Source organism: Saccoglossus kowalevskii, chromosome 12, assembly GCF_978046115.1.
Source record: "Saccoglossus kowalevskii chromosome 12, keSacKowa6.1, whole genome shotgun sequence".
Lineage (NCBI taxonomy): Eukaryota > Metazoa > Hemichordata > Enteropneusta > Harrimaniidae > Saccoglossus > Saccoglossus kowalevskii.
The window spans coordinates 21973697-21988566 of NC_140652.1; the positions used below are offsets into that span (position 1 = coordinate 21973697).

Here is a 14870-nt window from a genome sequence, read left to right on the forward strand (position 1 = left end):
AAACTTGACTCATCAGTACAATGCTTAACCTGGCCCATAGTAATATCGCAAACACATGATATTACTTTCACCAGCTGTCAGGTGACTTATCAGTACAGTGCTTAACCTGACATATAGTAACATGGTAAATACATGATATTACTTTCACTAGCTGTCAGGTGACTTATCAGTACAGTGCTTAACCTGACATATAGTAACATGGTAAATACATGATATTACTTTCACTAGCTGTCAGGTGACTTACCAGCACAATGCTTAACCTGACCCATAGTAACACGGTAAATACATGATATTACTTTCACCAGCTGTCAGGTGACTTATCAGTACAGTGCTTAACCTGACCGATAGTAACACGGTAAATACATGATATTAATTTCACCAGCTGTCAGGTGCATTACCAGCACTGTGCTTAACCTGACCCATAGTAACACGGTAAATACATGATATTACTTTCACCAGCTGTCAGGTGACTTATAAGTACAGTGCTTAACCTGACCTACAGAAATATGTTAAATAAATGATATTACTTTCACCAGCAGTCAGGTGACTTACCAGCAGTGCTTAACCTGACACATAGTAACACGGTAAATACATGATAATACTTTCACCAGCTGTCAGGTGACTTATAAGTACAATGTTTAACTTGACCCATAGTAACATGGTAAATACATGATATTACGTTCACCAGCTGTCAGGTGACTTATCAGTACAGTGCTTAACCTGACCCATAGTAACATGGTAAGTACATGATATTACTTTCACCAGCTGTCAGGTGACTTATCAGAACAATGCTTAACCTGACCCATAGTAACATGGTAAGTACATGATATTACTTTCACCAGCTGTCAGGTGACTTATCAATACAGTGCTTAACATGACCTATAGTAATATGGTAAATACATTATATTACGTTCACCAGCTGTCAGGTGACTTATCAGTACAGTGCTTAACCTGACCTATAGTAACATGGTAAATACTTGATATTACTTTCACCAGCTGTCAGGTGACTTATCAGTACAATGCTTAACCTGACCCATAGTAACACGGTAAATACATGATATTACTTTCACCAGCTGTCAGGTGACTTATCAGTACAATGCTTAACCTGACCCATAGTAACATGGTAACTACTTGATATTACTTTCACCAGCTGTCAGGTGACTAATCAGTACATTGCTTAACCTGACCTATAGTAACATGGTAAATACATGATATTACATTCACCAGCTGTCAGGTGACATATCAGTACAATGCTTAACCTGACCTATAGTAACATGGTAAGTACATGATGGTGGAAGTACGTCTCTCCAATCACTTGAATGTTCTTTACAGTAAGAACAATTGGGAATACATTTCTTGACGCCTATATGATCAAAAGGAGTTGTCTATGATATCACACCAAAATATACTCATTACAGTTGTGTTATTTTGTTATTTATCTCATGTAATATATATGTGTTTTTGAATAAGAATATAACCGTTCAATGTGCTTGTCATATCCAAGCCTACTCTTGTTGCGTGTTATACTAAAGTGAAATATCGTAAAAGTCGCAGAACCCAGCACGTAACACATGGTTATTTATATGTTGAAACAATACTTTCTCAAGCTTTTTATAAATTGCGTTACAGACATGTGTTTCGACCAGTAATGCCGTGTGTACACGAGTAAATATTATGCCCCTCACACGATATATTCTATTTGGAGACTGATGGTCCTAATAGCTACAACACACAACACGAACGAATATTAATTTGTATTCACACACGTGTTATAATGATTAACAACCAATAGAAACAAAACACCCTGGATACACAACGTCTATAAATGGTTGACGAATTGTCTTATTCTGCACATCGAATTCTACTCCGATTTCTCTGAGCAAGAAGACTGCGTCAACGATACGAATAATGTTACGCGTACTGGTGATACTCATTGTTAGTGGTTTCGTCGTAGCTGACCCAATAAAGGTACGTTCACAATAAGTATTTTGATCTCTTAGTAGTCTGGGGGATACTTTCACTTTAAATGGGTAGGGGTGTGCAGCCCACCTTTCGTAATTTATACTCACGTTTAAACCTCTTTTTCTATTTATATACCTACTTCTAAACACAAGTGTGTTCAGCAAAAAAATACACCCAGCTCACAACTTTTGCAACCAGTGAGCGAAAAAAGGCGACGCATTTTATTCAGCTTTTTCAGCATCTGGCTTTGATACGTGTTTTTGAAATGATCAAGGGAGGCTCCTGCTGTCTGGTTAATTCGTCTAGCATAAACGCGAACTATGTTCGAATCGACGTTGATTGATTCCAGTCAGTAGTCAAGTTTTAAGTACCACTGTTACATTTCAAATATGCAGCGTTAACGTTCGATAGCTCATAAGTACGCCGGTAACCATGGACATGAGTGTATAAATTCACGACCACCGATTCTCGCAAAGATAATATACTACGCCAACTTGAGTGTTTTTCTGATCATGTTTACTTTGTGATGGATGTATCTATGTTGCGTTTTAAAGTTTATGAAATGTTCGTAAAATTTGCTCATTTGTACGCAAGTAAGTTGGAATATATTGGATAACATATTGGTACCCGCACTTAATTGTGTCGGAATAACATACATTTATGTCTGTTCAACTTGTGGATAGTGCCCACATTATCAAGTCTTGCATTTTGGCGTGCGTCCGTGCGTCCGTGCGTGCGTACGTTCGTGCTTCTCTGTCTGGATATCAGACATGCCAGGACCAATCGCATTCAAACTTCACAAACAAACTCCATATCTTGGATAAATATGCACGTTCATCCAATTTTCGATACGATTCAAGAAGGCCGGACGGCGGCCACTTTAATGTAACAAAAATGATCCAAATTCAGTATTTTTTCCATTTTGGAACTGGATCTTGCCGAGTGTGGAGGGGTTTTGCTCAAAGATCCTACATACATCGGGCATCGAGGGGCCCACTCTCCCTTACAGAGTCTATGACTTATGACCTGACCTAGGAACAGGCGACATTTTCCACAGAAAATGTTGGTATTCCGCGTTTGTTTAAATTCTTTTGTTTCATTTAAAATAATTATTTCAAATATTTTTACATTCAATGCTAAAATCTATTTAAAATATTGAAACAATGAAAAAACAGATCCTGAACAGGAGACGTAGAATTCAATCGTCGATTCAACGTGGAATGCGAACGCGTCGTCGTCTCAGAGTGACGCGAGCGCCCGGCGCCTGCCCAGTTTTAGTTCGACTGCTATGTGACGTCCCTGGGGAGGGGGTCTCTAAATTCAAATAACATTATGTGGACGTGCCGCCCTTTTGGGTCGCAAATTGATAGATTTGTATAGATCAGTATAGTATAGATTTGCTTGCATTTTGGTTATATCAGGTTAGCCGGCCTAGGATGGGGTCTGTTTTAAGGACAGAGAGCTCAAGAAATAATTAGTAAATAATGAAAAAAAATTCCAAAATACTATCAATGTCAACAAAATAGTGGTTGATCTCCTGAGTTTACTGATCATTTACTGGTTCTCCTGATCACTTTGACAAACAACAACTTGTTGTGATTCAAATAAAATGCTGTGTGTTGAAAAGTACCTTTTTTTGTTTTTATTACCCTTGGATTGACCATTTATTCAGATTGATGAGTCCGGATGATATTTAGATTCAACCTATAACTAAATATTTTTTGGACAATTTGGGATATAAAAAATCACTATTTGGTCTATGAAGGGGTATGGTTTTCAAGGTGAAAATGATCTATGATGGGGTCTGGGGCTTTACTTCCTGGCCGCACACCCCTACCAAACTGAAATGCCAGTGCCTTCCCCGGGGTGACGTCACAACTGGAGCAACTTGGTACAATTTTTACCACCCGTGCTTGCAGAGCCGGGAAAGTGTGGGAAAAACGACGACGGAATCAACAGTTGAAAAAGTTGTCATTTTTTCAAACATAAAATGCAACTGGGCGTGATTTTTTAAAATAAATGTTATGCATTTCACACGACTTTCGCGCGCATAGCAACGGACCAATACATCTGCTTCCTCGGGGAACTCTCGTTTCCACGGGTCACTACTGCCACGTCGTTTGGGGCACCCCAGGGAGCGCCGCGAACGTACTCATGGCAAAACAAAAAGTAGATCTGGTCATATCTGATATGCCTGCCCGACCATGTTCGAAATTTATATATACACTTTGTCACACATATGCAAATATATTCTTTTGAATATTCAATATTCGTTTTAGATGGTAACAACTATTATATGGTTAAAACTCATCAAAGATCCAGCATTTTTGCCACAACTAGATGTGGGGCATGTCTGAATTTTTTTCAGCTTATAGTTTTTAATATATACCTAAACTATTTTGAATCCATATTTGACATGTTCTGAATATTCGCGTTCAAATTATATTTCGTTCTGATAACTAATGAACAATGTAATTCAATTACTTGTTCTTAACGGGAGTGATAGTCTATCGTCTAAAAGCCATGTTTAAACTGATTAATACGAGTTAATATGTAAAGTCTTTGTGAAACAGGTTTTAAAGTAATTCTTTTTTTTTACCAGTTTTTCAATCAAACCCAGACAACACCTGTGAGAAAGTGGCATTTGCCACATAATCTGTTCAAATAAAGTTAGTCGTTGAATTTCTACCAGCAAATGTGGTTGAATAGTCTCTCTCGTCAATGAATAAGATATTACATGCTAAACATGCATATATTTACATATATATAAATAATCAACTTGTCAACTGGAACGTAAATCCGACTCGAAACATTACTAAAACCGTGTGTATATATGATTGTAAGATGCAGCATAACAAGCCTCACATGGTAATATATATTTGAGTGAATTTAGTATGTAATACGGATTTAAATATCTGCGTGTGAATTAAGTATGTAGAAAAGAATTTACATATATTCGTGTGCATTTAGTATGTAATACGGATTTAAATATGTGTGTATGAATTTAATATGTAGGACAGATTTATATATATTTGTGTAAATTTAGTATGTAAGACAAATTTACATATATACGTGTGGATTTAGTATGTAAGATAGATTTACATATATTTGGGTGAATTTAGTATGTAATACGGATTTAAATATGTGTGTATGAATTTAATATGTAGGACAGATTTATATATATTTGTGTAAATTTAGTATGTAAGACAAATTTACATATATACGTGTGGATTTAGTATGTAAGATAGATTTACACATATTTGTGTGAATTTAGTATGTAATATGGATTTACATATATTTGTGTGAATTTAGTACGTGATACGGATTTCCATTTATGTGTGTGAATTTAGTATGTAAGACAGATTTACATATATTTGTGTGGATTTAGTATGTAAGACAGATTTACATATATTTGTGTGAATTTAGTATGTAATACGGATTTCCATTTATGTGTGTGAATTTAGTATGTAAGACAGATTTACATATATCCGTGTTAATTTTGTATGTAGGACATATTTACATATATTTGTGTGAATCTAGTATGTAATGCGGATTTAAATATGTGTGTATGAATTTAGTATGTAGGACAGATTTATATATGTGTGTGTATTCAGTGTGTAAGACAGATTTACATGCGTTCGTGTGAATTTAGTTTGTAAGCCAAATTTACATATATTTGTGTGTATTTTGTATGTAAAACAGATTTACATACGTTCGTGTGAATTTAGTTTGTAAGACAAATTTACATACGTTTTATTTTCACAGAGGTCTACTGTAGGACGAGCAGCATGTAAGTATGGATATTTTATCTAGCCAAAATCAGTAGAGACTGATTTTCATTTGATTTTCTATTAATATTTTACAAATAATTTTAGAAATTATTACAAGTTGACAGTCGAATAGGAGATTTTCCTTTCACAGTGACTGCAAAATCTCGCGTCTGTCGCAAAAATAGAATTGATTTTGAACTTGAATTATGTTTATATCTAAATATTGAAATCTTCGAGAAAGAATAATGCGCTAATATACTCTTAACTTCATCGAAATTGCCAATCATCAAATGTGTTTAGCGCAATATGAAGAACGGAACAACCCTCGATAGACTTTTGCGTTTGTCGAATCCCACGAGATGTGTTGACGTCACTACATCGCTGAGACATTTGTTTGTTTGTTCTTTCTCGTCTGATCTGTTCAGTATTATGATCAACATAGTTTGACTTATTATAAAATTAATATCATTTCCAGGTATTCCTGAGTATATCGTTTACACTGATGAAATGACATGGGATGACGCGAAGGCTGCATGTGAATCTTCTTCTTGGACACTTGCTGAGATCCGTTCTCAGGCACAACGGGATGCACTCAAAGCCATTTTACCAGCAGAAAACAGTAAGTTCAAACACCATGATTTAAATCATAACTAGGAGAAGTGAAACGCAGATCAGCATTACGTGTTCAATTTTTAAGCGACGTAGTCGGTAATTAATCTCTGTTATAAATCACTATTATCAGAATATCATATTGAGAGAGTGTTATGACGTCATGGCTTTACATTATCGCACAAACGAAAATACCCGAAATTTAACTAAATTTGTTTACTTCTCATGGTGGTTATTTTTAACAACAATGATGAACCTAACAGCATCATATTGAATTCAGAGAAGGCTCTTTAAGAGATAATGTACCCGGCTTTGCCTCACACATTATCTTGTCATAGACCCTTCTACTCACCAAACATGGCGGTGCGGGCAATTCATTTCTTAAAACACTGTCATCCGGTCTCACTTCACTTTTTACACAATTTCCTCGCTAAACCAGTAAAGACCTGATTGCCGATTATGGTGACGATTCAGTTGCCTGGGTCACATTGAAGTGATGATTTGTAGTGATATCACACAGTTTACATGTACAAACTACTGTAGAATTGACGAAGAGTGCCTTCAGCTTGTTCATTGGTAAATGAGTTAAATGCACGTTTAAAATCACGCGATTCGTGTTTCAGGGTAAGGCATTTAGAATACTGTAGATATTGTAACCAACTTTGGAAATCTACCACCATTCATTTTATCAGCTTCATCGATTCCCACTCAATCTCTCTTGGTGGCGCTGGCGTATAATCATTCGTTACCAGTATTGAGATCAAGATCAGAGTTTGCTTTGCTTACTTTTCTTCCGTCCTCGCGTGATATCGTTTGACGAACAAGAACCAGATATACAAAAATGCACGGCATTATAATAGTCTTTGTCTTCGCACGTTTTCATTCCCAAACAGATCGGTATTGGATTGGTATTAGAGATGTAGTCGGTGAAAATGAAAACTATGAGTATGCTACTGGTGGCTCAATAATTTACACAGACTGGATAAAAAAATGAGCCAAACAATTATGGGGGTACTGCTGATTGTGTAGAGTTATGGTAAGTAAATTATATTAATTAAATGTGTAAATTTCATTTCAAAAATCAGTAATACGTCTAATTGTAATTTGTTTACCTGGTGGCTGATATATTTCTATGTGTGATATATTATTATGAACATGTAAATAATTCAACAATAAAATGCTAAGCGACAACAATATCTCTAAACTCTTTTAAATTACAGGGGTAAATATGACTATGCGTGGAATGACGCACCATGCAGCAATAAAAAGGCTTTTATTTGCGAAGTTAAGCGTAAGTTGTTATTTATGTCGAATATGAGATTTTCCATTCACAGTGACTGCAAAATCTCGCGTCTGTCGCAAAAGTAGAATGGCTTGATTTTGAACTTGAATTATGTTTATATCTAAATATTGAAATCTTCGAGAAAGAATAATGCGCTAAGATACTCTTAACTTCATCGAAATTGCCAATCATCAAATGTGTTTAGCGCAATATGAAGAACGGAACAACCCTCGATAGACTTTTGCGTTTGTCGAATCCCACGAGATGTGTTGACGTCACTACAACGCTGAGACATTTGTTTGTTCTTTTTTCCTGGTCTGATCTGTTTAGTATTATGATCAAAATAGTTTGATTTATTATAAAATTAATATCATTTCCAGGTATTCCTGAGTATATCGTTTCCACTGATGAAATGACATGGGATGACGCGAAGGCTGCATGTGAATCTTCTTCCCAGAAACTTGCTGAGATTTGTTCTCAGGCACAACGGGATGCACTCAAGGCCATTTTACCAGCAGAAAACAGTAAGTTCAAACACCATGATATAAATCATAACTAGGAGAAGTGAAACGCAGATCAGCATTACATGTTTAATTTGTAAGTGACGTAGTCGGTAATTAATCTCTGTTATAAATCACTATTATCAGAATATCATATTCAGAGAGTGTTATGACGTCATGGCTTTACATTATCGCACAAACGAAAATACCCGAAATTTAACTAAATTTGTTTATTTCTCATGGTGGTTATTTTTAACAACAATGATGAACCCTACAGCATCATATTGAATTCAGAGAAGGCTCTTTACGAGATAGTGTACCCGGCTTTGCCTCACACATTATCTTGTCATAGACCCCTCCACTCATCAAACATGGCGGTGCGGGCAATTCATTTCTTAAAACACTGTCATCCGGTCTCACTTCACTTTTTACACAATTTCCTCGCTAAACCAGTAAAGACCTGATTGCCGATCATGGTGACGATTCAGTTGCCTGGGTCACATAGAAGTGATGATTTGTAGTGATATCATACAGATTACATGTACAAACTACTGTAGAACTGATGAAGAGGGTCTTCAGCTTGTTCTTTGGTAATGGAGTGAAATGCACGTTTAAAATCATGCGGTTCGTGTTTCGGGGTACGGCATGTAAAATACTGTCGACAATGTAACCAACTTTGGAAATCTACCACCACCCATTTTATCAGCTTCATCGATTCCCATTCAATCCCTCTTGGTGGCGCTGGCGTTTAATCATTCGTTACCAGTATTGAAATCAAGATCAGAGTTTGCTTTGCTTACTTTTCTTCCGTCCTCGCGTGACATCGTTTGACGAACAAGAACCAGATATACAAAAAATGCACGGCATTATAATAGTCTTTGTCTTCGTACGTTTTCATTCCCAAACAGATCGTTATTGGATTGGTATTAGAGATGTAGTCGGTGAAAATGAAAACTATGAGTATGCTACTGGTGGCTCAATAATTTACACAGACTGGATAAAAAATGAGCCAAACAATTATGGGGGTACTGCTGATTGTGTAGAGTTATGGTAAGTAAATTATATTAATAAAATGTGTAAATTTCATTTAAAAAATCAGTAATACGTCTAATTGTAATTTGTTTACCTGGTGGATGATATATTTCTATGTCCGATATATTATTATGAACATGTAAATAATTCAACAATAAAATGCTAAGCGACAACAATATCTCTAAACTCTTAAATTTACAGGGGTAAATATGACTATGCGTGGAATGACGCACCGTGTAGCAATAAAAAGGCTTCTATTTGCGAAGTTAAGCGTAAGTTGTTATTTATGTCAATACGATTATAACATATAACTAATCATTGTATATTCATTGCCAAGCTAACGTGCATATGCAAATTAAGGCTCGGGATTAGCACCATATGCGCTAAACTCTTACCAACTATTTCAAATCTTAACTGTAAACTCAATTTGGCACACAATAGTTGCCACCCAAACATTCGTTTCCACTACCTTCTCTGAACACATCATCGAATGAGTGGCATGAGTGGCATTATAATTATGTTTTTATTTGTTGTGGTGTCTAAAATATACTTAATGTCATACAAGTGAAATAGTCTAGTCTGTGGACCTTTTTTGTGTTTTTGTTCTGCGATTGTACAATTATGAATCTTGCAAAGAATTGTATGTTTATGCCTTTAAAACCGAGTGCAACACGCCAGTATCTAAGCTTTTTGTTTGCAAATTTTCACCTCTACAGAAGCTACAAAGAACCACTTTGCAATATATATGTTCGAAGTGACTTAGCTGACTATTTCCTAATGTAAACAGTTTACTAGGTCAGGAAGGATTTAGTCACTTATCATGGCGATTTTCTGACACACTATTATCCCCGGGATGCGTATCTACACTTGCGTTAGTTAACTAGTCAGTTTTTCCGTTCGTTTTTCATTGACTATACCAGTAAGTGATTGGTGACAGGAAAACATTCCAGCATTCAATAAGTAGTCATGGCAAATTAAAAGTTGTTCCTCTCTCAGATCTTAATGTGATAGCTTCTGTACCCCAACCATCACGTAGGCATGGAAGGCTAATTCAAATTAAAAAACACGACCAGATAAATTTTAATCAGTTTTCTATTGGATTAGATTATATAATACACACAAGTACTTTTGGTATAAGATTTACAATTTATATTCCCTTATGCATATATGTTTTAGACATAGTTGCATACTTTGACAAGCATAAGTAATGAATACATATCTTTGTCACTAAATCATATACAGTTGTTATATACAGGTATCCCTGAGTATTTAATTTTGACTGATGAAATACCATGGCAAGACGCAAAGACTGCATGTGAATCACAATGTGATTCTTGCAAACTTGCAGAGATCCGCTCTCAAGCGGAACAGGATGCAGTAACAGCTTTTTTATCAGAGGGAGAAGGTAATTTGACACATCATTACATTATAATGATAGTGATATAAGTCATAACAGTCAGGACTGATACACAGATGAATGAGATTAATAAGAGGATACCGCAAAGTATGCATGAAGAAAGCACTGCGGCAGGGTCAACTGCGTATTGTCTGATTGCATGCTTTGAGGTAAGCTCGCAATAACATTATTATATAACATTTTTCCTCCTAAGAATATATCATGGGAATGCCGAATTTTTAAAAAAAAAATAGCAAACTTTTTTGTGTAGGGTTCCGGTTAAACTTCGCGCTTGGGGCTGCCATGTTTGTTTTATTAATAGAGAACGCTCACGCACGTTATCCTTCCATATTTGGAATTCGCATTTCCTGATATGGTAATATCTTAATTACGAAACGCTGTAACTTATGGTGTTACGGTGACACATGTATAATACTAATCATAATCTGGAATATCTATTCCAATTTTGTTCCAATCATTAATTTGTCTTTATATTATTTTAAACTGCAGTGTAAATTGTTTTATAATTTCCAAATTTGTTTTTTTTTTCATTCTGGAACAGACAATTATTGGATTGGTGTGAATGATGTAGTCGGTGATAATGAAAACTATGAGTATGCTACTGGTGGATCAGTAATTTACACAAACTGGTTGAATTATGAGCCAAATAATCATAATGGTGCAGCTGAGGATTGTGTAGAGTTACGGTAAGGCAGATTACAAGAAATTGAAATTAAACAGTAACTACTAAATATGTCTGTAAATGTTATCGAGTCATCTCCGTGTAAAGCTGACTGTTTTTTTTATATGAGTTAGCAACGGTAGTTCTATTTTATTACGTTTTCCGTATCTGAAAGCCACCTACTCAACGATTCATCTATTTTTAATTACAGTGGGAAGAAAGGGTATGGATGGAATGATACGCCTTGTGATAGAAAAAAATTCCCGCTGTGTGAGTTTTAGGTAAGTGTTGCACCATTTACGACAGGCGTTCAATAAGTTATGCCCCTGACCCATTTCCCCATAGCAGAAGAAACTTGACACAGTTATTAGTCTTTCTCTACATAGAAACCACAAAGAGTTATGCATTTCTCCCATCGTTTGATGAACACCCCAGGTCCTCCAACCACGTCGCAACTTCAGAAATCAAGGCTGCATCATCTGGGAAACGCTTTCCTTTCAAAAACAACTTTATGGCTGGGAAGAGATGAAAGTCAGTGGGTGCAAGGTCCGGAGAGTAAAGGGGATGGGGGAGGATTTCATTACCACACACCCGTGCTTTTGATCTGGCGACATGCGAGTTGTGGACCGGGGCGTTGTCCTGCAGGAGGAAGATACCTTTGCTGATCTTGCCCCGCCCCTTGATTTTTATAGCTTCTCCTAATTTCATCAAAAGTGAATCGTAGTAGGCTCCTGTAATTGAGGTTCCTTTTGCCGGGAAATCTGACATTACTACTCCGTCCTGGTCCCAGAAGTCTGTGAGCATGACCTTGCCAGCGAAGGGCTGCACCCTTGCCTTCTTTGGAGGTGGTGAGTCCAAGTGCTTCCACTGCACTGACTGGGCTTTGGTCTCTGGATCATAGTGACCCAAGTTTCATCCTGTGTAATCAGTCTTTTGAAAAACTTTCACTCATCTTCTTGGCACATCCCCAAATTCATCCTCGAGCACTCGACGCGTTCTTGCTTCTGGAAAGGTGTGAGCAACCTGGGAATCAATCTGGCAGACACCTTATGCATATGCAAATGGTCATGAATGATTGTTTCCACAGACCTGGCACTAATCTTGACCTCTTGGGCTATTTAGCAAACAGTATTGCGTCGATCTTCCAAAATGGCTGCCTCAACTTGACGGACAATGGCAGAAGAGGGACGACCGTGTCTTGGAACTGTTTCCACAGACTTCCGGCCATGTTTGAATTCACGATGCCATCGTTTTACAAGGTCATATGATGGGGTATCATCCCCATAAGTTTCTTTCATTTCATCAAAAGTCTTCTTTGGTGTGCGTCCTTTCAAATACAAAAACCGGATCATTGCGCGACACTCAACTGGCTCAATTTCACACCTGACTCAGTTCAAACATCTGTAAATCAGAAACCACAATTAGTTCAGAGCTGTTTTTTGCAACATAGTGATGTAAATCATTACACATGCAAAATTTCATCTAGATCACACAACTGGAAGTGAGTCAGTGGCATTATTGAACGCCCCTCGTATAACATTCTAAAATCCTCTGTGTCATGACTGAAAACGTGAATCAATCACATGCTATATAATTATATCTATCTAGTTTATTATAAAAGCTTTTAAATCAAGTGACAATTATAAAGCATTTTATTACAAACAAGTGTCATATAATACACATTCAATGTCGTTTATTGCATACCTGTCATTTGTTTTGTCACTAGACTAGACAAGTGGATAGGACCGCTGGAAAATGGAGAGAGACATGTGAGTTGGCGAGCCAATTCTTTCATCAGTTTCATGTCGTAACGTTTCAGCAGTGAATATAAATTTGTCTTATTTTTTTTTAAAAGTGTATAAATGTAGACAAAAAAACGAATGCAGTTCAATTGGACAATGAACGTCAACATCTATGATGGAATGTCAAGAAAATGCAAATGTTGTTTTGTGTTTGCTTTCAGACTCTCAACTCAGTGGTCATGGTCGTAATTATATAGTGACCTGCTCATTAAGGATCGTATAATCTATCATTTCATATCTTTTTCGAGTTTTGATTTTTGACTTTATCTTTTGTCAATTTTTGTTCAGCTGGGTCATGCAGAAGCAGGAAAACAGTAATAAACTAGTCATTGTCATATTTGGAAGTATCAGTCTGAAATATGGTATTTTGCGTTGCATTTATATTAAACGTTAATTACATGAGTAGCAGGACATTGGTTTAAACGTATCTCAATCGTAGTGTAACAGTGTACGAGAAAACTTGCAATCTTTGTACTAAATACGTAGTAGATTATCACAAACTCGTATTAGGCTGTGCTGTGCAAATGACACATGTTTAATCCAAAAGTCTTACATACAGTTTTAGCGATCCAAAGAGCTTATTGTTAATCGAGGCAAAGCGTTCAGAATAGAAATATAAGCAAATTTTACCTACACACACACTGTCAAAGTGTTATAATTATAACTTACACGGTAATTTCGAATGGCTTAGTATTTGAATATTACACAATAATGTACCTAGGCAATACAATTTGCGCATAAAATCTCTACACGGGATAATTTTACCTCATTTGCATATTAATCATTTACAATATCAATGTTTATATTTCACTGAATACTCATTCATAATGATTACTCAGTACGTATCCAATAGATAATTCATTCATTCACGAACTCACTGAATACACTTCATTCTATTGTGCTCTTTTGTAACCCTACTGCCAAGTATCGGTAACTAACATGCGTATACCATCCAGCATTGTAATAAATAAATATACAACTTCAGAGATTTTCTAAAATTGTGGCTGGTCATAACAAAAAACAAATGAAAAACTGAACTTGGTACAAAATTACAATTGATTTTTTGGCAAGAACATAATATTAAATTGGCTTACATACATTAGTGACTTAAAAATAAGGGTTTTCCGAATCCGAATAGACAGGTTATGATTATGTACCAACTATGTAGTCTCGGCTGGATTTATTATTATACATCTGCCACCTTAACGCCATAAGTTACAGCGTGCCGTAATTTTGCGGTATTTTACGGGGTATTTTCATCCTACCATATTAAGAAATGCGAATTCCAAATATGGGATGATTACGCGCGTAAGCGTGATCTAATAATAAAAATAAACATGGCTGCCACCAGGGTTTGACCGGACTCCATACAAAGAAATTCGCGGATTGAGTTCTAAACTTTTTGGATTTCGGCATTCCCATGATGTATTCTTGGAAGGAAAAGATGTATAATAATGTTATTACGAAGATACCTCAAAGTATGCACTCAGACAGTACGCTGTCGCATCGATCTCCGCTGTGCGTCGGTCGATACTACTGCTGTACTGTCGTCGTCTAAATGTCTAAATATTTGTAAACTGTGTGTAGTAAACTGACAAAACTGCCGAAACAGTCTTCGTTGCAGCACAGTGCTATGAATTGTGGTTTCAACAAATACTTCATTTCCCTCAGCATTAACCGCTTTCTTTTGATGGTCAGTGACCTCGTCATTTATTCCACATTTTAATTTTACCAAGGAATGGGTCGTTGCTTTCGTGACGCAGATGAGCCCAAGTGAATCTTATAATCGTTTAAGCGCGTGCGACATACAGTGAATCGTATTGAAATCTACCAAA

At 36.4% G+C, this 14870-nt stretch overlaps 1 protein-coding gene across 1 annotated transcript; it reads left to right on the top strand.

Annotated features, from left to right (window-relative positions):
* The first annotated feature begins 7332 nt into the window (after positions 1–7332).
* Positions 7333–13393, top strand: LOC102802185 (C-type mannose receptor 2-like). The gene is made up of 10 exons (XM_085506182.1): positions 7333–7377; positions 7562–7632; positions 8004–8147; positions 9032–9173; positions 9357–9427; positions 10411–10560; positions 11114–11258; positions 11445–11514; positions 12960–13002; positions 13197–13393. The coding sequence occupies exons 3-8, from the start codon at positions 8036–8038 to the stop codon at positions 11512–11514; spliced, it is 690 nt and encodes a 229-aa protein (XP_085362308.1). The 5' UTR covers positions 7333–7377; positions 7562–7632; positions 8004–8035; the 3' UTR covers positions 12960–13002; positions 13197–13393.
* Positions 13394–14870: the final 1477 nt, after the last annotated feature.